Source organism: Aulonocara stuartgranti, assembly GCF_965226115.1.
Source record: "Aulonocara stuartgranti genome assembly, chromosome: 17".
NCBI lineage: Eukaryota > Metazoa > Chordata > Actinopteri > Cichliformes > Cichlidae > Aulonocara > Aulonocara stuartgranti.
Genome location: NC_138953.1, coordinates 39,203,503 through 39,228,739, shown reverse-complemented (window position 1 = coordinate 39,228,739; position 25,237 = coordinate 39,203,503). Strand labels below are relative to the sequence as shown.

Genomic DNA, 25,237 nt, shown 5'->3' with positions numbered 1-25,237 from the left:
CCACAGATGCCACCTTGCGGTTGCTCATCGTGCACATTTGGAGAGCTCTAGCTCAAGTCTCAAAATCTGAGTCACAGACAGTCTGACTGCTACTCGGAAATTTCCTATTAAAAGAATCCTGACCATCACTCTTTAAATCCAGCGGTCATTTGAACCCCGCTGTATTTTTATTGTCTTCCGGTAGTTTTTTGTCTCTCTCGACGCGAACGTAACAAGCTACGACAGCGCTCACTGCCGGGTACGGTAGCACCTCCTCTCCACCTCCTGAGCTTTTGGCGTTACAGTATGAGACATTTACTGTGAGCTGATAGCATGCGCCTGCTGAGGTACGTGGATATTTCCTTTCCTTTTTTAGACACATTGTTGTGTTTTAACAAACAGGTGTGGGCGCAGTTTAAAGGAGGAGGTCTGAGCCTTTGCTCCGAATGGGTTAAACAGCAAAGGCTTACATTTTACGCAACGCCGTAAGACAAGGAAACTCACAGGCCAGTTTAAATAGGACCGATCACTGCAGGGATACACAAGTAAAACTGAATAAAACTGAACTTAATAATGATTATTATCATGTTTATTATGAACTACCTTCATAGATATTTTATATCATGTGTCATGTTTATATAAGTGCAAATTCATAGTATCCACCACATCTTTACTGCCTTAGTAGGACTAACATTACTCAGCATCGCATGTAGCGCACTCATAACATCATCGATCCTTGTTTGATCTGCCCTTAATCTGCCGGGCTAATAAGAATAATGTAAAGCCTCTTAGCAGTGCCTAATGATAAGTTTTGCGTGAAGCCTCTAAGCCGTATAAGAATTAAATTGCAGTGACTCCTCGACGTAATCTTTCTCTGGAGACACGCACAGTGATTCACTGAAGTGAGTCTTCGACCTGCTCCTTGTGTGGCTCAGGTGAGCACACTCCCTCAGGAGGATCCTGACTGTGCTCCGCTGAAAGCCACAGTTGCGGCAGCTGTTTTGCATTATAGTCCGTTGCTGCAAGTCTCTCTTACGTTCTGCATCCTCATATGAAAATGTGCTGCCACGCGGCGCTTTGCTGAAGCTGGCACACTTGCAGAGCTCTGCATGCGCCTATTGTATGCAGCAGCGGAACAAGGGCAGCGTGAACTGGCACCGTCAGAAGTTGGACCACCGATGCAAAGTACGTGACCGCTTCTGTGAACACACAGACGCTCTACGTGCTCTCAGTCCTCTCAGTAATTACACACTTTGGTGAGCAGCAGAGAAAAGGCTGGTGACCTTCATATGCTATCAGTTGTACACTCGCACACATAGACATGCACATATCTATGCAAATTTCTTATCAAGATATGGTTTTCAGACATCACAGAGAAAGAGTTGGGGTTGCTAAAAATAGCCACCGTGCCACCTATTCTGCAAATGCGCACTAAGCTTTACATTTTGTCGTCCAGCATGTTGAACGAACCGCATTTATTCAGGGAAGACCCTCCTCCCTTTACCGTCATATTTTCTCGTTCTCTTAACATACGCTTGTGGTGAACACACACACACACACACACACACACACACACACACACACACACACACACACACCATTTCTATTGGCCCGGTCCTCTTATCGGGATTTTGTGGCTCAGCACACTTCCCTTTACCCCTGCCAAGATGTAAAAGAAAAGACTTCACTGGTATTTGCGAAGCTACTTGTTTTTAAAAAATTCCAGTGCACTATAAAAAAAAGTGTTTTGTTTAGGAAAGGCACCCTTTTAAGAGATACTGTCATATTATGGCGTTATTTTTGTGTCACTATTCTGAGCGCACGTAAAAAGAATTTGCAGGTGCAAGTGTTGCATTTTGAGGAGAAATTTATTTTGACCGAAGAAAAGCTGAATTTGAGTGAACAAAATTCATTACTGCGTGCAAAAAATGTATTTCAGTGCTTGCTATTATCCACACACACACGCACACACACACACACACACACACACACACACACACACACACACACACACACAAAATGCAACACTTGCACCTGCAAACTTTTTACGTGGCACAAAAATAACGCCATATAATATGTCCATTTGTTGCATCTCTGGCTAAAAGTAAAGCTGTAATTATGCCAGTATTTTGTTGTCGTTTGCATCACAGTTTAAATATGATGTTTTTTTCCGCCTGTTCAAACTCTAACCCTTTGTTTGCACTTCTTTGTTTCATATTTCAGGCTGTCTGTGCTGCAGTTTGTGACAGATATGTTCCCTTGACCTAAAGTTCACATCTTGACGAAGGCTTTCCTGCGAGTTGCTCACCTCACATGACAATGGCTTCCAATATAATTGTGAGTGTCGACACAGTGCGTGTTTACATAACTGTAAATAAGAGTGAGGCCAAAACAAAAGTGGACAGATTCCTTTGGCATCAACTGTGACACAAATAATTCTGTGGAAGTTCTTAGTTCACTGGTATTAAAAAATTTCCCTCTTATCGCAAGCCACAGCCTTGGGTCTATAGTATAACAATAAGTATAACAATGAGCGTGTCAACGTCAAGGCCATTTTCATTTCTATTTTGGTGGAAGACAAGTTTGAAAGGGTTGGTTTAAAGGAAAAATATGCATAATATTTGATCAGTGTGACGTCTGAGTTTTTATCACGTAATTCCAGGTAAATTTCATTTATTTAGCACCATAATCATAAAATAATTAAGCTCACAGTGTTGTAGAGGAAAAACTGAACAAGCAGCCCTTTCAACAAGAAGGGGTGAGAGGGGAGCTATTTTAAAGCCGCAAAAAAGTCTCACAGCACTTCCTGTTTTAGAGATTTGCAAATGTCGTTGAAAACTATTTGTCTTTTTGGGTTTTTAAAAATAATTTTAAAGTGTGTAAAAGGCTGCCAGAAACAGGAAATCTTAAATAGTCACAATATCAAACTGCACTGCAACACACAGAAATTCAAAACAAAATCTATTCTGTGAGATTGGAGATATCTGATATCTAGAAATGACAAAGAACACTGTTGGGACCTTCAAGTAGTCGTATTGAACAGAATCCAATACTTTAACTTTCATTTCAGTGTGCGACCAAACTTTCAGGGATACGACAATGTAGCAAAAGGGAAGCTGAGGTGAAAGGGTTGCTGTAAAATATATAAATGGTTTACAGTACGGGCCCATTAAATGCTCATCAGTATGTATTAGAGTCACAGTATTTGGGAAAGGGCTACAAATTTAGCAGTACTGTCAAAATATAAGGAGAAAGCTGTCGTAGCACAGTGTGAACACAGCTGGGAAGTGCATCCTTAACTGGAGAGTTCTAAAAAATCCAGATGTTCTCAATGATGCTCTCACTTGGGGCACGCCAGACTTCACTGAACCAGTGTACGTCATGCTGCAGTGCAGCCAACTGCTTGGCTGTGTCATCTGGATGTGTTCATTTTTCATTCTCAGCATGGCTGATGTGATTTTTTTCTCATGAAGCAATGAAGTGAGACTGAACTCTGAATGTCCAAATTGCAGGTGGAGCAGCAGTTTTCTCACAAATTCACAGTGACTGTAGTTCGAGCTCAGAACGTCACCAAGGGAGCGCTGGGCGACCTGCGTAAGTGCTCATATCATTTTTGCCTTACAGTCACATATTACCATGCTTTCCTTCATATCGTTGGAATCTAATCCATGTACATTTACAGCAAAAGAAATACAAAAGCACTTGATGATGGTTATTTTGAGGTTGGTTTTCGGCTGTGTAGTAACCCTGTGGAACTTGTTTGTGCACCCAGTGGACACTCCAGACCCGTATGTGGAGATTTTCATCCCGACGGCTCCTGAAAGCAGAAGGAGGACCAAGCACATAGACAACGACATCAATCCAAAATGGAACGAGACCTTTCATTTCATATTAGACCCCAACCAGCACAACGTTCTGGAGGTTAGACCTGCATTTACTGTAACAGAGCGCAGCACAGGATGACAAGAAGTGATGTCATGGAGCGCAATCCCACATAAACACAGCCTAACACTTGTAGCTCGCCATGAGGTGATATGTTAATGTTATCCTAACATCTAGCCTTTGACTGACTCAAGTGTTAGTTTGGGGTAAGCTACTCAAGCTGCCTACATATTTACATCCATGACTAATGGAAAATCATGTCATGAGGTGACTTTTAAAGTCGACTGCTAAGGTCGGTGACTTTATGCGGTCTGCCACATCAAGGCTGAGTTTCCATAGTTTCTAAATGTTTCTACTTTCTAATAACACCGTTTACAGTTGGCACAATTTGGTCCGACGCTGTTACAGCACTACGCTCAAAGTCGGTGAGGTCCTTCCATGTTTGTGAAGGCAATCGGCATATAACGTCTAAGTCATAATCAGTTTAACTAATCGACAAAACTAGCCAGTTGGAAGACGTGAACACCGGCCACAATTTCTATTTGAGTATAAACTGCTGTTGTTTATGCCCAACAGTTAACACTAATGGATGCCAACTACGTGATGGATGAGACGCTTGGGACAGCATCCTTTGAAATCTCCAAACTCAATGTGGGCCAGACAAAGACGGAGGTGTTCCTCATTGGCAAAGTAAGAAAGTTAATTTGTCCGACTTTCATTATTTATCGTCATTATGTTATAAGCAATCATGTAAGAGGTTCGTCTAAAAACATAAAAAACTCAATCTGAATTAGGGTCATCTTCTTGTGCGCCTCTAGATCTTTTTCAGCACGGCTGCTATGTCTACATTACTTTATAGAAGTCTTGTTCTGACCACATGGAAGTGGATGAAGTGGCAAGTAGAGCAAAAAACATAGTCTGGCTCAATTTTCTGCTCCTCATGCCTCAGAAGTTTGCACTAAAAGCTTTCATTGTTACACTAATCTAATTTAATTGTGCGCACAGCTAAAGACAAGTGTCTTCTGTGCACCTCGAAAAAGTTGGATTCTTTGAGCTTAAACTGCTTGAAAACAAAAAGTTTGATGCAGGACTTCACGTTCGCTTACGGGTCAACTTTGAACTCTATGTTCTTCACATGAATATAGACATAGCTAAATTTCCATAGAGTAATTTACAAGCAGCGTGAGTGTTGGAAGTGGTCCAGAGATCCACAGAAAGACTGCCTTGAAGAGCATATCAGCCCTTTAACTGAAAAAAAGCTGCTGGAAGAAGATAAGGACCTAATATTTTAATTTGATATTTTGTTAATGTCCTAAAAGAAGTGTCAGTGTATGGCCACAGAGGCAGATTTCGCATTAAACGAGTATGGAGGCTACAAAGTATCAGCAAAGTAACCTTGTAAGGTTTTTTTGTTACAAATCACAATAGAAAAGTACAATATGTATTTCCAAGAGACTTTAAAGGGATCAGTTGTGTTTCTGTGTTTATTTCTTGCCCTCAACCACAATTAAATAATGTATAATAACCACATATTTAATTATTTTGACAGGCAACCAAAGTGCACTTAGAGATGTCACTGGAGATCTGGTATGTAATACCTTCAAAATCAAATAGTTTTATTTTGTTTCACAGCAACATTTACTGTTTAACCTAAAATCAAACTAAGCTCTTCAGAATTATTGCAGGTTTGAAACTGCAGAAACTCCCCTGAAGCATACCATAGGTTAAAACTAGAAAGTAGGTGCAGCACGATTCAGCAAATGTGAGCTGAGTCATTCTAACAATAAGATTAATGAGAATTTTGATTGCACAATTGTGGGAGGATTTCAAAGAAAAAATTGAATGTTTGAGAGGAAATTCAGTGAAAAAAGAGTGTGTAATGAATTCCTTGAGGCCATGACTATTTGTGGTTGTGTTCTCCATCAGATATCCCCCAAATCACATCACCATCAGTTTCAGCATTATCAGTAGTGTTATTAAGAGATCACAGCCTATCTCGGCCTCTAAATACAAACTGAAACACGTGTTTCCGGTGCTGCTTCCCTGGGACTGCTTTGGTGATCTTCCCTCTTGTTGCTTTTATCTGCAGTACAAACCTGGACCTGCGGTTCAGCCACACCCTTTGTGACAAGGAGAAGCAATTTAGAGAAGCCCGTCGAGAAAAGGTGATGCTCGGCATCAAGAAGCTGCTACGCACTGAGGATCCTTGTCACCCAGAAGAGGTGTGGATCAAAGTCCTTTTAACACACATTTTACATGCAAACTTTGCTAAAAGTAAAACAGTGTCGGTGCTGAACTGTGGAATAACCTGATGTTTAGTCTTGATCATTTGTGTGCAAAAAAACCTTTTGGAATGAAGTGAAGCTGTTATATAGTTACTTTGATCATATTTTTCATTATGGCAGCGAATTGTTTGGAGCTTAATGATGCTTCAAAATCTGCACCCACCACAGTCTCAGTGTCAGTCTGAATGCTCTGGTTTACTTTCAGCACTGTGTACACGCTATACTGAGTCCCAAAAGGTGATCCTGTTCATCTGGACGTTTTCAGTGGGAGAAATGTTTGGTTACTCATCCAGGTGACTTCTTCAGTCTCAGCTGACTGCAGGTTTCCTCAACCTTATAAACAGTACATTTGCATAATGACTGAAACCACCCACTGAAGGAACAATGGGCTGGGAGGTCAATTTCTTGATCATTAATATGCAAATTGTCATCACCATTGATCAACAACCACCGATCAATGGCCTTGAGTACCATTCACAGAGAGTTGAGAAATGGCTGCAATCACAGCACTGTACAATGGTGAAATGTACCCTTAGGCCCCCCTCCTCGATTCAGAGATGGTCTTTCCCTTTTCACCTAAATGGCCTCCTTGGTTTCCTCGATGTATAAATCATGCCTGGTACTTAACAGCGTACACTGCATTACTCTGTTTGTGTCAGGGGAACCAATCCTTGGGGTGGACCAATTTTTGGTGCAGTGTGTTTTGCGGTTTAAAAGCCACAGAGACACAGTGTTTAGAAATGTGTCTCAAATGTTTCGATACTCCTGTCACATACAGGATCACAAGCGTTTTCGCTTCTGAGACACTCGGATGACAAAACGTTTCTCCCACTGAAAACGCTACGTCCAGATGAACAGAATCAACCTTTTGGGATTTACTTACCTGGATGATCGAGCTGCATAAAGACATTGCTATACTGAGTGTCTTATGGGGAGGGGCAAGCTCAAAACATAAATGGAAATTATTAACATTATAATGCCTCTAAGTCCGTTTTACTCTCATTGAAACTCAAAAAGTTCAGAGCCATCCAAGCTTTGACATCTTCGAGGCAGTTCAAAAGGATTTGGATGGAGCCTGGGCCATTTGGTGCTAAAGACAAATCAATTTGGCAGTCGTCTGCGTAGCAGTGAAAGGATATTTCGTGTTTTCTAAAAATAGACCCCAAAGGGAGCAGGTATAATGGAGAAAGAAGAGGGCCAAGGATTGAGCCCTGGGGCACCCCACAATTTTGATAATCCCATTTGAATTGTAGCTTCAGTTTTCGGTTCTTATCTGACAGAAGTGGCACTCAGTGTGGTCTTCTGCTGTTATACCCCATCTGCTTCAAGATTTCACGTGTTGTCTATACGCAGATGCTCTTCTGCACATACTGGTTGTAACGACTGGTTATTGAGTTACTGTTGGCTTCCCATCAACTCAAAGCAATCCGACCAGTCATTTTGGCTCAGAGAACTGCCGTTCAAGGGATCTCTACAGTAGGGCTGTTCGATATAATGATATATATCGGATGGCGATATAAAAACGTCTATGTTTCATTTTACGCTATCGTTTGTTTCGTGGTGTCGCAAAATAAACTGTTTACGGCAATATTTGTTCATCGTTTTGATGCTCACTGTAGTGGCTATATTAATTTCTTAAAGTTCTCTCTTTCTCTTATATTTAATATAACCACACTACAGACGAACAAGCGACTGTTTTTATGCGTTGTCGTTAGCAACAACGACGGTAAAACCATCGCGTGTCCGCTTGTGTATGTTCCACATAAACCTTTCACAATAAAGCTCAAGATCCTGTTGAGACTTTTCAAAATAAATGGAATCACGTGAAAGAGTATGCAGATTATTTACGGATGAGAATTAAAAAAGAGCCGCCAGGTGCTAAAAAACAGACCTTAGACGTTAGAACAGGCTTTTCCCCGCAGCACGCCGTGTAATAAACACTCACAAAGAAAACGGCGGCTGTTACAACTTATGTCTAAAAATGTATAGTTTCATGCATCGGTTAAAACACTCGACTCCAGCTACATGACGCGCAGCTGGAAACACTTCATGCAAGTCGAGCTGCCCGAGATTCACAGAACTTACAGAAAATGTTACATTTTTGTGATTTATATCGTTACCGGGACGATAGAATTCTTATATCGGGATATGAGATTTTGGTCATATCGCACAGCCCTACTCTACAGTGTTCTGCTGTAAGATGACATTTTCTCCCTGCAGCCGTTAGACTGTACAATCAAAACTGCTCCCAACAAACATAGATGTTTACATCAGTGCTGTAACAAGTTCTACTGTCATAACTTGCACATTACTTTTCTCAGTTCATATATACACTAACTTATTGGAAGTTACATGTCTACTTTTTAATGCACAGGTACAACGCACAATCTGCACATTTCCAGTTATTCTAAATATTCTTAACTATTTAAACATCTTTCAGTATCCTGCTCTGTTTGCACACTACAACCTGGGTTTGCCACTTATCTGTACTCTAATTTTAATAACTGTACAGTACTCTGCTTTGGTAACTATTATCCATTATGTAAATATGTAAAAAATGTGTTTCTGTTCTGTGTCCTGTTCTGTTTATATGTGTGTGTTTTTTCTGCTGACACAACCAAATTTCCCCTTGTGGGACAGTTAAAGAATTATTCTATTCTATTCTATTCTATTCTATTTCCAATTATATATTTTTGGCTGATAGGAATGATGGATGTGAAATCTGGACTCATTGTGCAATTGTTACCTCCCTTGAGGTCGGTTTCATTAGTACCAAATAGCACAAAGCGTGGTGAGTGTGCTGACTTTAGGGAGGGTATTCGTGCTTGGTGCTGACTTTCAGATCTGCTGGCTTTCTAAATTCATGACCGTGGTGCAGCTTTTGACACGCTGCATTCTCAAATTTAAAATAACACCTCAACAATTCTCACACCAGGAAGTAAAAGACAAGCCTCATACAGCTCCAATACTCTGAGCTGCACTAGCTTTCCCAGTGGTGTGGTTTTGGCTCGATGCCTTAGGGCCACGTCTGTTCATGTTTCTAACATGTGACGGAAGCTCCAGAGGAATGAGATATCCAGTTCCATGCCTTCCACCGTGCCACAACAATTCCTCCACAGTGACTTTGTAATTCAGAAATGACCATGCAGACTGGAAAAAGAAGCAATGTTGCACAATTGCAGTTTTGAAAAGCTGCAAATCTACCAGTCAGAAAACGCTGCAAAGCCATGATGCAATCAGCAAGCTGCTGCCCATAGAGACGGCAAAAGGAAATTACTCAAGATGAAAGAATGAAGTTGAGACTCATAGCTGCTGTCATTTACTCTGTAACAAAGGTGTGAGTAAGCATGGCCCTGTCTTCTTCCTTTTATGACTGTTACTGTGTGTGTGTGTGTGTGTGTGTGTGTGTGTGTGTGTGTGTGTGTGTATTTTACAGGTGCCAGTGATAGCAATAGCCGGGTCAGGAGGCGGTTTCCGCGCCATGGTGGGGTTTTCGGGCGTTATGAAGGCCCTGTTTGAGTCCGGGGTCCTCGACTGTACCACATATATTGCTGGCCTCTCTGGATCCACATGGTCTGTTTTTATTTCACCTCCTCTTTGTTTCCTTTGCACCCTGCCTCTGTCTGACCTATTTCTAAAGACACCTTTTCATTTTTACACATTTTTTGCCACTGCTACGTTTCTCTCTCGTTTTATTTCCTAATTCTTCCTCGGTGTTGCTCCTCCCTGCTCTGGCAAACTTTCCACCCTTCCCCTGCTGGTATGAAGTCTTCAAGCAGGCACCTCTGGCTTATTTCTGTCTCCACGACTTAGTGGATTTAACTTCCTTACAAGTAAAGTACCTGCATAAACCTCATAAAGAGGTATATTGTTAAAACATGCATTAACTGACATGGCATCTGTGTTAACTTCCTCCCTCTTTACTCCTGCAGGTACATGTCAACTCTCTACTCCAACCCTGACTTTCCAAATAAGGGCCCGAAGGACATCAACAGTGAGTTGATGAAGAGAGTTAGCAGTAACCCACTTAGGCTGTTGATGCCCCAGCACATCACCCACTATATCCAGGCCCTGTGGACCAAAAAGGCTTCAGGACAGCCGGTTACTTTTGCAGATATCTTTGGTATGCTCATAGGAGAGACACTTATACCCTCGGTAAGAACCTCGTATGTGCTCTTTGTTTTAATGCTGACAACACTCCATATTCCCATGTCTGATTTTTTTTTACCAGTAAGTTAGTCAGTTCCTTCCCTTTAAATCCATCTGCCACTTCTTCTCTTTTCTTCGAACTGCCATCCGAGTTTATCGTTCTTCTTTTAGTGTCACATAACTGTGCAGTCATATTGAGATAGAAATCTGAATCTTATGACTGACGTGTAAAACTTGGTGTTCAGATGATTAACACTGAGTGTTCTCTCCTACAAGAGAATGGGCATCAAGCTAAGCGACATCCAGGAGAAAATAAACCAAGCCCAGTGTCCGCTTCCTCTTTTCACATGTCTGCATGTCAAACCGGATGTTTCTGAGCTCATGTTTGCAGGTAAATATGTCTCTTCTGTTTGACACCTGCAGGTGTCATACGTTACATTATGTATCCTAAATCCTTCAAAACAATATTTTGCATATCCATATATCATGAGTACATGATACGATGACTGAAGCCACATGCAAAATAAGTGAGCGGTACATTTCCATATAATCCCTGTCTGCTACCATAAAGAACATGTGGCAAGATGTGGTTGGCTGTCATCTAATGAAAGCCCTGTGGTCAGTGACGTGGGAGTTTGTACAGTACAAAATGTTGTACAGTACTTCCTAAATTCTAATATAGCTCCCACGCAATCTTGGACTCATCTCTGAATATACACTCTCTACTAGTATTACAGAAAACTTCCTGAAACACTGAAATTCTTCTAAATAAAACTGTGAAAATAAATATTCTGATCATGTTTCGCTTTCAAGTTTAGACTTTTCTGATGCTTAGCAAGAACAAACTCTTCCTATCCGCGTTCACCGAATTCCATCACGCCGTCAAACTGTTTATCGAGGAAATGTTTGTGCTTCTCTTCACAAATCTAAATTGTCGTGGGCGGCTGAGTTTTGGATTACAAACTGCCTTTCGGCTATTTTAACAATAAATACATTCAGCGGTCCACACAGGCAGGAAACAATGACATACACAGACAGCCTTCTTCACGGCATCTCAGTGTGTGAGTGTGTAGGAAACCGACTACATCCACGTCGTTTGTTACAGCAGGTTTATAACAAATGAATATATTGTTCAGTGGCACTTTGATACGCATAAGGGCAAGGCCAAACCTGCTGCCAGTCTAGATTTACGTGTTTTCCATCATCAGTCGTTTATCAGATCTTTAAAAGTAAGATTGAAAGTAAGATAAAACTTGTTTTTCTCTTTTATCTGCTCATCTAAAATCTCCAATGACAATTTCAGTAGAAAATTCCTGGCTGCCAACTGAAGCGAGATGTGAAATAAGCTGCGATTGTTGAGGTTTCCGAGGTCTGAGTAGTGTCACCGTGAGAGTATGCGTCCATTTGTATGTCTGTGTTCCCTTCAGTGGCTATTTATGGGCGAATACGTGTCTGTAAAAGCAGTTACCAATATGTCATAACGACATGTTACATCAGGTTGGTGTATAAACACGCCATGAAGAGTCTCTCCTCTCCCGAGTCTGTTTCAAAGCGGGGTTTGTGGGCCCCGGGGCACAAAATTAGTTTTGGTTTTGGCTCCAAAAAGCAATAGGAAAACAACACCCATCCAGTAAATGCAGATAGAAGCATCCTGTTGATGAGCGAGTTCAGAGCAGAATGCCCAGACAGGTTCAAGCTCAGAGAAAGATTATTGTAATACCGAGAATCACTCCACAGACATTCTCAAGAAACTCTTGGAGTATTCATCCATGCACATCCCTTTACGGCCAGAACGTACCCATGTTCAGGCATCTTTGAGTAGAAAAGGAGAACGGTGGCATCATTTCTGTAAAACCTTGGAAATCATCTCTTGCAGTCTCACCAACATGGACCAGATTCTGACAGGAATGTTCCAATATAATGTGAAGTCAGTGATATAATAAACTGAGAGTGTTTTGACAGGAAAGGGAAGTTGTGCCTACTGTTGATGACCAGTAGCTCAAAATGAGAACTGTGTGTTAATCTTTGACGACGTCTTTTTGTGAGAGAGATGGTGTGTGGGCGAGCGTGCGACTTTGACATGTGCAGACATGCAAAGCGAACATGTTTTTTTCCCTGTTGACGTTGGGAAGTGTTATCCCTGAGCGGTGACTTAAAGATGGCCATCTCTTAAAGGGCAGCAAACTGTGTAAACTGTGTCAAATTCCCATCGGATGTGTTGGCAGCGTGACGCAGGGACAGTATTAATTGTTTGGCAGCTGGTTCTGTTAATTGTAAGCAAGGCATTGTCAAGTATATGTAAGGTTTATTTCCATGCATGACATTTTTATCCAACAATGTAGCCTGTGTCAGAGTGCACAATGCAATTATGCAATGCAGTATTACTATTGTGTGTTCCTTATTGTGACCATAACACTGGGATTTCAACCTGCAGACTGGGTGGAGTTTAGCCCGTATGAAATTGGGATGGCAAAGTATGGCACCTTCATGACCCCTGACCTATTTGGAAGCAAGTTCTTCATGGGAACTGTTGTGAAGAAGTACGAGGAAAACCCTCTTCATTTTCTGATGGGTGAGAAACATGTTTTCATCTGCAGTCATACAAAAAAGACAGGGTTTCCACAGGACTTACAAGCTTCCCTTATTGCTTCCCGAGGAAATAAAAGGGTCAACGAATGTGAGCACATCTATAAAAGCAGACATTTCAGAGGTTTTCTGATCTGAAGCGTTCAGGAGCAACAGGTACAAGTAGATACAATAGATACAAGATTCAAACCTGACATGTTTTTTATGTTTTTTTTAGGTGTGTGGGGAAGTGCCTTCTCAATTCTGTTCAACAGAGTGCTAGGGGTCAAGGACAGAGCTGGTGGCAGCACCATGGAGGAGGAGTTAGGTAATATTTTTCATTCTGTTTGTTTGGACTGAACAATACAAGTGCTAAAAAACCCAGAAAGTGACCCGATAATTTTGCCGCAAGGCAGATTCATCTGCCGATCAGAGGGCGTCAAATAAATGGGTTTAGTCAGCAGACAAAATTTTAATTGTAGATGTGCACATTCCAAGCACTTATTTTAAATCAAGTATTATAAAAGAAGTAAAAATTGGAGTACTCGAGAAACAATAAGAATCGAAATGTTATTTCTTATTTTAAAAGCATAAGCTTCCATGTAGAAATGAAATACAAATCGTCCACACAGTATATGTGACGTATTTTTCGGACCAGAAGGCGCATTAATCAAAACAAAACAGTCCGATAAGTCAAACTTTACTCAGCTCATTCTTCTTGCTTCCTCCACTTCCGTACCTTTGATTCATTAATGTTGAATTCTCTGCAGCTGCTCTATTCCCATGTTGTTGCACTATATTAATGACTAACCTCGTATTGTGGATGGATTATCTCAGTTGTTCTCCTGACTGATGTTTGGTCCGTTTACAGCATCCTGCCATGCGATTGCATTTGTCCCTAACCATCAGGAACCCTCATGTTAACTTTAATCGAGTGGAAAAAAGTTAGCGTTCAACCTCCAGCTTCACTGTGTTTATGCTATGCTAACATAGCTGTGTCGCTAGCGATCACGTAGCACATCATTATATAGCAGCTAGCCAAACTTCAGTAACCCTACAAACGTCACTGCTGTTTAGTTTTCTGTCTTCATTTATGTTGGAAGTGATAACAGAGCTGTACGTTTGAAGTTTTCAGAAATCTCTCAGTCAGAACATGCTATATCATGTTTAGGTGGAAGCTAGCGAGCTAACTTCCTGCTAACTTCTAACTCTGTTAAATGTAATAAATTCTGTTTTCATGGATGCCTGGATGTTAAACTTAATTATTACACCTGGTAGAGCAGCAACGCTGATCATTTTATTAAAGATGAAAGAATTTAGACAGTTTTTAACTCTCAGTGATGCTGCAGTGTTCGATTGACTTTGGGACCTGAAGCAGAGTTTAGGACCCAGATTCCTCCGCGAGGCTCCTGACTACGGCAGCCGTAATGCTCCGACAATCCGTCAAGTGGTGCAGCTTCATAGCGGATTATAAGCACTGTCGATTTTTGAGAAAATTAAAGGATTTTAAGTGAGCCTAAAAGTGAGGAAAACACGCTACTTATTTTATACAGATTTACTGAACGTAATCTGAAATTGGTGCTTTTAGTCATGGTTAGCTGGCTACTTTGCATTAGTTTATGTTTTCATTTTTTAGATAATCTCTTTGTTTTGGTATGAGCATCTGCTGCTGAAATAACTTCCACAGCGCAGTCTCCCACTGACACAGGCGTTCAGTCATGTCTGAGAGCCTATTGTCACAGTCATGTGTCACACTTGAATTTGTTTTGTTTAGAATTATTTTCTCACACCTAGCAGGTATTCCCAACCTCATTTTTTTCTCACTATTTATCATGGGATTCTTTGAGTGTTTATGTAATGTTAACGCAACAGCGGAAAGGCATCAGGTTCTTTTGCCTGGTGAGATGACTCGGTTTGCTTGAATGCACATGTTAGGGTGACCTTTTACATTGAGACGCACTCTCACAATGTGTTGGTTGTGCAAAAGCGTCTCCACCTTACTAAAGAATGCATTAGTAACAGGTGCTCGCTTGTGTCAGGTCTTTCTTTGTTTGACTTAAGTTCTGTAAAGTTGCATGATTAAACAAAAGTTTAGATGCAGTTTTGCCGTGTATATGAATCAAATTAACAAATGTTGCCTCGTGTCCTACAGAGCAGATCAAACCACAGCACATCGTTGGAGAAGACACCCTGGACGACGACGAGCCACGCAAAGGTGAACTCGGCGTTCCTTTTGATGGAGAAAAAATTAGGTTCAGCACACTGGTTGACACATTGAAATGTTTGAGCAAAAGTTGAACCCCTTGAGACGTTGTGAAAGTTTGTGGTAATGGTGCAAATTTTGTCGGTGTTTTGCAACTGCATGGGAGCAGCTGCCGAGGTCAGATCGCGATAAAGTGCTGATCGGCGTGCTTTTCTGCCGCTATCCAACAGCCAGAGTTTGCATTGTTTTTATTTATTTTGTTTTTATTCAGGGTCTGACTTTGATGATTGAAGCCAAACATTTATGTAAATATTCACGTAATTGCCTTTTCTTCCTTCTTGAAGAAGTGTTTGCACTACGCCCTGAGTGAATTTTTAGAAACAGCTATATATAGACAAAGAGGAAGAGGCGGAGAGAGAATGGGTGGGTGGATTATAAGGGTACAAACAAAACCAACAACAGTGTTTGTTTCAAGTGACACTGAAGATGAAATAAAACTAGATAAGAAAGATGTTGTGATAGTTTTTTTTAAATTGCCTACAAGCATCTTAAGTGTCCATATTCCTTTACATATTTCAGCTTATTGAATATTTGCTGCTCTGACACATTAATGACGGATTTTTCTACTGGGTTTCATTTTCTTTTGAATGGTGGAAAGAATGCTTGTCATGCTGTCAGTCTTGGGTTTAACAATACAAAAGTGCAAAACAAAAGAAAAACAGGTCTGAAATCTTTCCCGCTGCCCCTCTCTGAGCACGTCAGAACCAAGCTCAGGGAGCAGCTTCTGTAAAATGGAGTTCTTCCTTCCCACTGTCGCCAAGCGGACAGTGCTGATTGTTGGTGTTCTCTCTAAAATTGTAGGGTCTTTATGTTACAGTGAAAAGCACCTTGATTGGCACTGCATCAATAAATTTCAATTGATGTCGTGCGTACAAGAACATTTAAAACAATTCCAGATTTGGAATGAATCAATACCCATAAAAAAAATGTTTTTGTACTTTTCGTGCAACATGTTAACACAGTTTTAGCACATTTATGCAACAATGCAAAATCATGTATTTTGTTGAAATGTATCTGTTTTTAATTACTTTTGTGGACATTATGCATTAGATTAACCACCTTTGCATATTCCACCTGGGGTTACTTTGGTTTTTAGGTGGGACAGAAAACCAGGAGGCAGAGGAGGAGTTTCATCGCACCGCTCAGGCCAGCTGGGTTCAGCGTATGTTCACGTCAGTCTTGGGCGACTCTGCTTTGTTCAACACAAGGGAGGGTCGTGCTGGAAAGGTACACGAATATATTCAATACATTATGCATACAGGTATGCGTGAGTCAAGTCTTCCTGCGTTAGTAGTTACAACAGCCTTGCATCGCTCGCTGTCCTAATCCTTCCTTGTCATCATTTTCCAGGTGCATAACTTCATGTTGGGCCTGAACCTGAACACCAACATGCCATTCTCTCCATTACTTGAGATAACACACGCTATGACACCTGAAGAGGAGGTGGATGCTGTCACAGGCAAGAATAATACATTGATCACAGTTTAATAAATGTGTATGTTAATGCAGTGAGGGCTGTAATCAAACATAACCTTAGTATACTTTCTCTACTGACTCAACTTCACCCAATCTCCATCATAACTTTTGGAAAACTATTTTGGAAAACTGCACAAATATCTTTGGTTGCTGAAAATATCACACATCTCTGTCTATAGAAATAAATTTAATGAAAGCTTCACAGTTCACAGCTGAGGGAAGTCGTGGCTTAAACGGTCACTTTAAGTTGTTTAATTCAAATAATATTTGTATTTGTAAATGTATGAAAACAAATATGCGGTCCTACTTCCAGTAAAGGACAAGTACCAAACGAAACAATTTGCTCGGTGAGTCAGGAAGAATAAAATTTATCATTGCTCAGATCCCGATGAGTTCGATCGAATCTACGAGCCTCTGGATGTGAAGAGCAAGAAGATCCACGTAGTAGACAGCGGCCTGACCTACAACCTTCCCTACCCCCTTATCCTGCGCTCGCAGCGCGGCGTCGACCTCATCATCTCCTTTGACTTTTCAGCTCGACCGAGTGACTCAAGCCCTCCGTTCAAGGTAAAACGGGACTTTTTGTGGTCATAAATGATTCATGTAAACAGCAAGTCTAACAGGATTTGCATCTCACAGGAGCTTCTCCTCGCTGAGAAATGGGCTAGAATGAACAAGCTGCCATTCCCCAAGATCGACCCCAAAGTCTTTGACCGTGAAGGTCTGAAGGAATGCTACGTCTTCAAACCAAAGAGCGGTGAAAAGAACTGCCCGACGGTCATCCACTTTGTCCTCGTCAACATCAACTTCAGGAAATTCAAAGCGCCTGGTAAGTATGACTGTATGTGGAGGTTATGTGGGGGTAAAATTTCACTGTTGTGGCACATGAGGCATCTCTTCGTCAAAGCTGGACTGGGGGAAATTGACCATATTCAGTCAGCAGCCAGATGTTAGGCACCTCCTCTGAGTGACCCCAATAGAAACCATCTTCCCATCCTCCCTTTGAGTATGTGTGTGCTTACAGTAAACTACGAATTCCGTCTTTTTTGTGACCCAAGTGAAATATGGTTCCTGGGGGAGTCAGGTGCTAGAAGGAAATCTCTCGCCTCAGTAGGCGGACCATATGTATAAACAGGTCATATATCAGAAGCCATGCAAACAAACACTATCACCTCATCTCCACTGCACGTCCTTTACATTAAATAGGTCATCCATTCAGATAAACAGAGTCTGTTTATGGTTTTGCACTCAAACGGAGAAGAATCGCAGTATACCATAACTATTACATCCGGTATCAGTTCAGCAATGAACAGTATTACATACATGGTTGAACTGAAAAGTGCCCCAACTCTTGTTGTTGTTAAATATCAGGCGTTGCCAGGGAGACTGAGAAGGAGAAGGAGCTGGCCGATTTTGACATTTTTGACGACACCGAGACACCATACTCCACCTTCAACTTCCAATACTCCAACGAAGCTTTCATCCAGCTTCATGACCTGATGGAGTTCAACACTCTCAACAACCTGGAGGTCAGTTTAGCGCTGCTGCAAAACTGGTGTAGCACAGTGTTACCTGTTGAGCCTATCACTGTGGATGTTTTCATAAGGCTTACAGGCATCGGTAGATTAAGTGATTCATGAACAGGTTTGTTATTGGCCAACTGCTGTTCCTTCATTTCCTCAGCTGTTCATTCTTAGTGTTGTCAGAGGGGAAATTTTGGATTGAGTCTACTCACATTTTGATTGTGCAACATTAGAAATTTCATCGCAGTCAAAACCGGATGGTACAGGCCTAAACTAATTCTCTAAAGGTGTGTCATTTATGTGACGTCAGGCTGACTTTCACTTGCTAACTTCTGAGTAACTATGTTGAGTAAGGGTTCAGCCTCTTTGATTTCACTGGGTGGTCAGGTGATGCAGACAGACTTACGCTGCCACTCAAGATATGTTCCGATGCTAGGCTCCAGCATTTTGAGCCCAGTTAGCCAGCAGCGCTAATATTTGGAAACGTACTGATAAAACCTCTGTCATTCATGGTTAATATAAAACAAATCTGCCCACCGACACTGATTCATATGAAAGTGCAAGACAGAAATTTCCTGGACTTACTCGTTTTTACATCGTTAAAGTGTCACCAGCTGAGCTCTGGGGATGTGTAGTGAGAACCTCATACAGGTTTACACAGTTGGGGGGATGAAATGATTAGTGAACATAAATCGGTAATAAACCTAAGCCTATGTAATCCACTAACTTTGGATCATTTATTAATTGACAAATATTAACTAATTACTAAATGATGATGTTTCCCAAATAATTGGGTTAAATACTAACTCTACACTTGTCAGGGGCGTATCCAGAAGGTGGGCATGGGGTGGCACCAGCCCCCCAAAATATGATTCCCCCACTGCTATAGAACTTTGCTGAATTTTAATGTACTTTTACATCTTTCAAGTATTTACGTGTCATGCTGCTTTTACTCTACTATATTTTGTACTCCTTACTGGCTCATCAGACATTACTCCCTCTGCTATTTGGGTTTTATTCTTTTTATGTGGCTCACATATCTTCATGTTGTACCTTCCATGTCACTTGGTTGCAGTGTGGCGCTGACGTTAAATGTTTTACGAGATCTTACTCGACCATTTAAATAATGACCCTTTAATTCAAAGTGCTGCTGTGTTGAAGAGCAGCTTTTTTTCTGAATGACTCAACGTGTATTAGATTTCAGGACAGTATGGTAGCCATACAAATATATGGAAATCTACCTTCCAGCATGATGTTATTCAAAATTCATCCAACATTATATTTATCTGAACTTTTTAACCTTTTTTAAATATCGCTCTTTGAATTTAATGTAGCAGCATTTGTTCCATATGAGATTACAATATGGACTTTGTCCCCCTCCCTGCAGGTTATTAAAGAAGCCATCAAGGACTGCATCGCGTCTCGTAAGGACAATCCCTCGAGCGTCTCTCGTCCTTTCAACCTCAGTGAGATCCCAAAAAAGAAGATTCTCAAACGAGATCATCAAGGAAAGCCTGTGAATCACCTTGGGAATAATAGCCAGTAGCTTCGGTCTAAGACTTCAGGGCTTTTGGGGGATTATGTTTTCACCTTAGAACGAAGCATTTTCTTTTTGGAAAATGCTCTCATGCTGATCTTTTCTTTGTGTAATAGAGATGCTTTTGATTTGCTCTGGGTTTGATATGATTTCTGATAAAGGGCTACTGCAAGGAAGCTGGATGTTACATGATATGATATTATTTCATTCATATACAGCTTTCACCTGGGCTTACGTGCACTATAGTGACTGCTGGCCACAAACAGCTGATAGGTGCTTTCCCTGCAGGCTGTGAGAGACAGACTAGAAAATGAACCAAACAGTGCAATGTGAGTGAATTGGTTCCATATCCACTGAGCAACCCAAACTACAATTTTGTTTATTGTGCCTGTTTTAAACTCACATGCTCATTCACTTCACTTCACTTACATTTTCTTGCAACATTCCCAAATGTCGGTGAGGAGACTGCATTTGGATCTCACAGCCGTGTGTGGACGTTTCTAAACACTGAGCTGTGTGAACGGACACATTGCAGGAAGCCGTTCCTGCACTGCGTCTTTTTGTGAGCTGAGCTCTTTCCACACTGAACGTGTGACAACAGAGCATGCAAATCACCTCTTTTTTTTTTTTTTTAATTACCGGATGGCTTGTCTAAACATGCAAGCTTGTTTGAAAACATGGATGGGGATATTATCGGTAACCATTGGTTTTGTTTGATGGCAACTTCTAAACACTCCAAGTGCACCCCCCTCTGGATACCTCAAACATCCCAGTGATGTTTACCCACCTACAGCGTAGGAGCACTCCCTGCTCCCCTCTAGGGAGTGCCTCATATTAAAGCCATTTTGGAAAAACAAAACTGGATGCCATGGAAACGGCCCTGCTCCTTCTCTCATCCGGTTCTGTGTCCTGACTCCATGGTTTCAGGTTGCTTTTTCTTTTTAAACACAGTGTTTGTCCCCCCGCCTCCCAACAAACCCAGCTTGCTGCCGGATCTTTTCAACAGTGAGGTGCAGCTTAGGTCAAAGTGAGGGCGCGATCACGAGACCTGCCCACAGCTGAAAGGTGTTCCCTAGTGGCAGCACCCAGTGGAATTTTACACACTACACCTTCACCTGCAGCAGTGGAGGCCTGAAATCAGACACACTACACCTACACCTGCAGGGGCCCAGAGGCTGCACGCGGAGCAGGGGAATTTTACACCGGACACTTCCGGCCCTCACGCTCTTACGTTTCAGCCGAGGTTGTTGGAAAGAAACCGAGAAAACAAAACAGTCGTTTGCAGTTTTGCTGCAAGATGAAACCACGAAACTTTTGCAACATGCTTTTTTTTTATTTTTAGCTGATTTCTATCAGGTGTTTTTTTCCTGTTTGTTTGTGTAGTTGCATTTTTTTAATAGCTGTAAGCATTTCCTCATTTCTGTTGTTCTTTTAGAAAAAATGGTTTTGGATAGCAGCAGTTTTTTACTTCCTCTTGTTGAATCAGATGAGAAGATTGACAGCGTTATATTTATGTACTGTAAAGGCTTATAAGTGAATAATTAGCAGTCAGGTACAACACAGCACAAAGACAGAAATGGGCTAAAAAGTTACTTAACTGTTGAGCTTTTAGTAATTGCTGGATGGCTTTTCTTGCCTCAGCACAGAGTCCATTGACCTGGCAGTGCGTCACATCAAGGCTAAATCTGGTTCTGGTGATCCCTACTGTAGGAGAAACTATTGCAAAGTGTGTGTCTGTCTGTGGACACTTTGTCATTGTGTTACCTTCACAGCTATGATTTAGTCCCAACACTTGAATGAAAATGAAGGCCAACTTCTAAAAGTGGGTTTGGTCTAACTCATTTAAATCATTTCAGTTGTTCAGTAGTCCAGAAATAACTACTGAACTGCTGAGCCAGGGGACTGTGGATACTACCACCATCATTGTTGTGTCTCTACCAACTCCTGGGAGACATTTCTGGCTGCTAAATGTTCTCTGCGTGTGTTAAAAAGCCTGTTCCTCTTGGCGCTTATCACTCTGCTGTTCCTGTTTTTAATGGGTGCTTATCTCTTGTTGTTGTTGCTAAAAAAGAGCTACTTGGTAAGAGCAGAGATGATTGCAAAGTGAGCTGTGAGAGTGAGCCACAAGATAAGAGTTGTTTGTTCGAAAGCCTTACATAAAACTTGTTTAGAGGTTTGGGGTTTTTTTGCAGATTAATGTCAAATTAATTTAAGCGAAGCTAACCTGCTGCTGGCTATAACCATAGGGTGAATGCGGTGTCATTGTATCAGGGCTACTTAAGAAAGTGAGTGATTGTGTTTCCCCATAAATGTTAAAATAGCAAAAAAAAAAAAAAAAAATAGCATCGACTATCTTATGAAGACATCCTGTCGAGTTCTGCCATTAACCTTTTCATATTTTACATATTGTTTTACTTTAACTTTGATTATTTCTACTATATATTCGGCCACCTATGACCATGTTTACATGTTACAAGATCCAAAATGGTCAGCTGTAGTGTATAAAACATTTCTGTGATTAATAACTGTATTATGACTGGCAAAACATAACATACATAATGTTTATGTGCATTGTTAAATGAGATTAATAAAAGAGAATTTATCTCATGTGTAATCTTTTCTGTTTAAATAGTTGAGACTCTTTCCTCATCCGTGAGCCCCCTCCTGAAAAAACACAGCAGCTGAGGTCAAAGTTCAAGGTTCGGGTTCAACCATGACCTGCTTTAGTTTGGCTTGTATTTAAAAAGAACTGCGTCAGAGTATTAATGTGTGTGGATGTCGGAGTGTGTAAAAGTCTTGAGTCACCTCTCATTTCTTTATTTGTTGTCAGGCAAATTGAAAATGGGTTCAGCAGTTTATTAAATTGAAATACAGTATTTGATATGACCGCCTTATTCTTCAACACAGACGGAATTCTCTGAGGTAGATGACTTGTCATTTCTTTGAGTAGTCTTCAGGAATATTTGAAGGATGTTCAGAGCTCTTCTTTGGATGTTGGCTGTCTTTTTTCCTCTGTCAACATGATCCCACACAGCGTCATTAACTTCGGCTTCGGATACAACGTGTTCTCACCCCCAAAGCATCGATATATTACGCTTCCGGGCACCCAACACGTCACTAGATTACGAGATTGAAAAAATGAGGAAACATGACAACCGTTTGAAATGAATCTATACATGTACATTCATTTTACTTAAATCGCTTGGAAAACACTATGTAACGTCATTAAAGTGCTGGTTCAGGTTAGGGATAAGGTGAGGGTTAGGGCTGGAATACATGGCTGGAATCTGTGTTACCGCGGGAGCATCATCCTACTGGATTTCATCCATAACCCGGCGCGTAGCATAAGAATGGGGACGGTCACCTTTTGTGTTCCTCGGGAACGCCAGATCGTCATTATATTACGCCTCGGGAATGAGAACGGGCTGCGCTCCTCTGAAAGTGGTCATATACAAAGAGTGTAATGAAAATGTGTAGCTATTATACCACCATATTGATTTCAAGGAATTTACAAAATTTTGCCTTCGGGTATGTAAATACCTGAAAAATCAGCTTGTATTGACTGGCATCACAAGAAACCCCAAATCCTAACGAAACAGACCGTTTTCAGCAGTATAGAGCATTTTAACTGTGACATGTTAAACAAACCAAAAGGAATGCATTTGTATTATTTTCCATATAAAGAAGTAACTGGAGGGTGTGCTTCAACTATTGGGCGATTGCACCATGCCAGTTCATTGTCCATCCACTAGCCAGACTTTGGATGTAGGACCAACATTGTGGATTTTGTCCTGGTCGTGGAACAGTGGACCTGCTCTTTGTCCTCTAAAGGATATTTGTTAGTGTGTGTGGGTTCGCCCATCCAGTCGGTTCTTCAACCTCATGATCGATGCAATTATGCGCAGGACCTTCAACGGCCGCCGCCGTGGAATCGAGTTCGCCGATGACCAATCTTCAACTGACTTGATGTTCACGCATTACAAGGCTACAGACATCCTATGCAACGTTGTCCAATATGCTCAACCATATGGCCTCAAGTTCAGTGCTGAGAAGACAGAAGTCCTTACTACTGGTGGATCGCCAGCCACCGTGTATCTTGAAGGCATGTAAATCTAACAATTCAAATACCTTGGCTCTCTGGTGCAGGAAAAGAAAGTGGATTCAACAGCTGTCAATCGGTGTCAGCATTCGCCTACCTCCATTGGTGCATCTGGAAGAAGACAAACGTCACCCTCATCATCAAAATCCACCTGTCCCACACACTAGTATTGCCCATTCTTCTCTATGGATCTTTGACCCGGGTCATCCTCAAACATGACCTCAACAAGCTCGAGGTCTTCCAAATGCACTGTTTGCATCAGATTTTCCCAGTGTCCCTTCGTGACCATCTCGGCAACAGCGCGAAACGTGGTCAGTGTAATCAGCAGGCCTCGATGGAAGAGCTTATCCAGAAGCGACGACTGCAATGGTTTGGCTGAGTGTAAAAGTGAAGCTGTTGATTTATCGTCAATCTGCATTCCTATCTTCACCTGTGGTCAAGAGCTCTGATTAGTGAGTTTCCTGCAAAAGGGTGACTGGGCTGTCCATTAGAGATTGGGAGAGCTTGGTCATTAGAGACGGATTCCTAGTAGAACCGCTGCAATTGGCATGAGCAGTTACTGATGTCAAATGCTGATTGGGATGCATCCTGAGAGGTTACATGTCTCAGCTGGCTTGGGAACAACTTGGTTTCTCCTTCAGAGAAGCTGCAAGAGGTTTCCGGGGTGAGGGAAGTCTGGTCTCCTCTGCTCAGACTGCTGCCCAACAACCCGAACTCACATAAGTGACAGAAAACAAATGGATGGATAAAGATCAGTTAGTGCTCACACACCCTTTGAAAAACTGGAGCCAGCGTTCTAACTTCTGAGAACAGATAATACAATCTGTGTTATTTCTACAAGCCCAAATCAGATAGGATTGTCTTGATTTGGGCTTGGAGATTACACATCTGAAATTAAAAAAAAAGGTACAAAAAAGGCTCGTGAATTTTAAAAACTGCAGATGCTTACGTAGTCTCTTACATCACAGAAAACAATGTCCCTCTTTTTAAATCAGTTTTTTGTAATAATTTATCTGTAAGAACCATTTTTGAATCATTGGTAAGTACTGTAGTTTATAAAATGCAATGACATCTCTACATCTCTGCTTTGTTAATAGTTACCTAACAGTATGTGAGATTAATCATTTTCGGTGGAGGTAAATAGACCAGTGGCCAGTCCCAGACTTCCTTGATTGCTCACGACTTCCTTTTACTAAAGAAATTGTCTATGTGAAAGAATTACCTAATGCAATGGGAATATTTGGTTCCAGGAAGAGGGGAATACACACCGATGCAGCGATTTCCTTTAAATCTCAGTTTTTCAGTCAGAGAGGACTGTTTTGATTTGAAAATGTGATTTGAGGACCCGTACCAAATATCGAATGATGTTAACCAATAAATGTCAAAGTAGTGATGTTACAAAACGTGACAAAACGATTCCCTTTGACCTGCATGATAAAGAAAACCACACAGAGCCTCTAAAACTTGGAGACCTGCTCC

General features: G+C 41.3%; 1 protein-coding gene across 1 annotated transcript; it reads left to right on the top strand.

Moving 5' to 3' along the window:
- The first annotated feature begins 146 nt into the window (after positions 1-146).
- pla2g4ab (phospholipase A2, group IVAb (cytosolic, calcium-dependent)) lies at positions 147-22,266 on the top strand. The gene is made up of 19 exons (XM_082511075.1): positions 147-326; positions 2,203-2,316; positions 3,492-3,573; positions 3,752-3,900; positions 4,438-4,551; positions 5,411-5,448; positions 5,951-6,083; positions 9,583-9,719; positions 10,079-10,301; positions 10,572-10,686; positions 12,730-12,867; positions 13,099-13,188; positions 15,013-15,075; positions 16,220-16,350; positions 16,474-16,582; positions 16,982-17,166; positions 17,239-17,428; positions 17,971-18,128; positions 19,510-22,266. The coding sequence occupies exons 2-19, from the start codon at positions 2,293-2,295 to the stop codon at positions 19,666-19,668; spliced, it is 2,238 nt and encodes a 745-aa protein (XP_082367201.1). The 5' UTR covers positions 147-326; positions 2,203-2,292; the 3' UTR covers positions 19,669-22,266.
- Positions 22,267-25,237: the final 2,971 nt, after the last annotated feature.

Excerpts from the sequence above, each read along its gene's own strand:
- pla2g4ab (XM_082511075.1), top strand. The coding sequence starts at position 2,293 with ATGACAATGGCTTCCAATATAATT. Across the intron at positions 4,552-5,410 it reads AGGTGTTCCTCATTGGCAAA|GCAACCAAAGTGCACTTAGA; the intron begins GTAAGAAAGTTA and ends TTATTTTGACAG. Across the intron at positions 16,583-16,981 it reads GGAGGTGGATGCTGTCACAG|ATCCCGATGAGTTCGATCGA; the intron begins GCAAGAATAATA and ends ATCATTGCTCAG.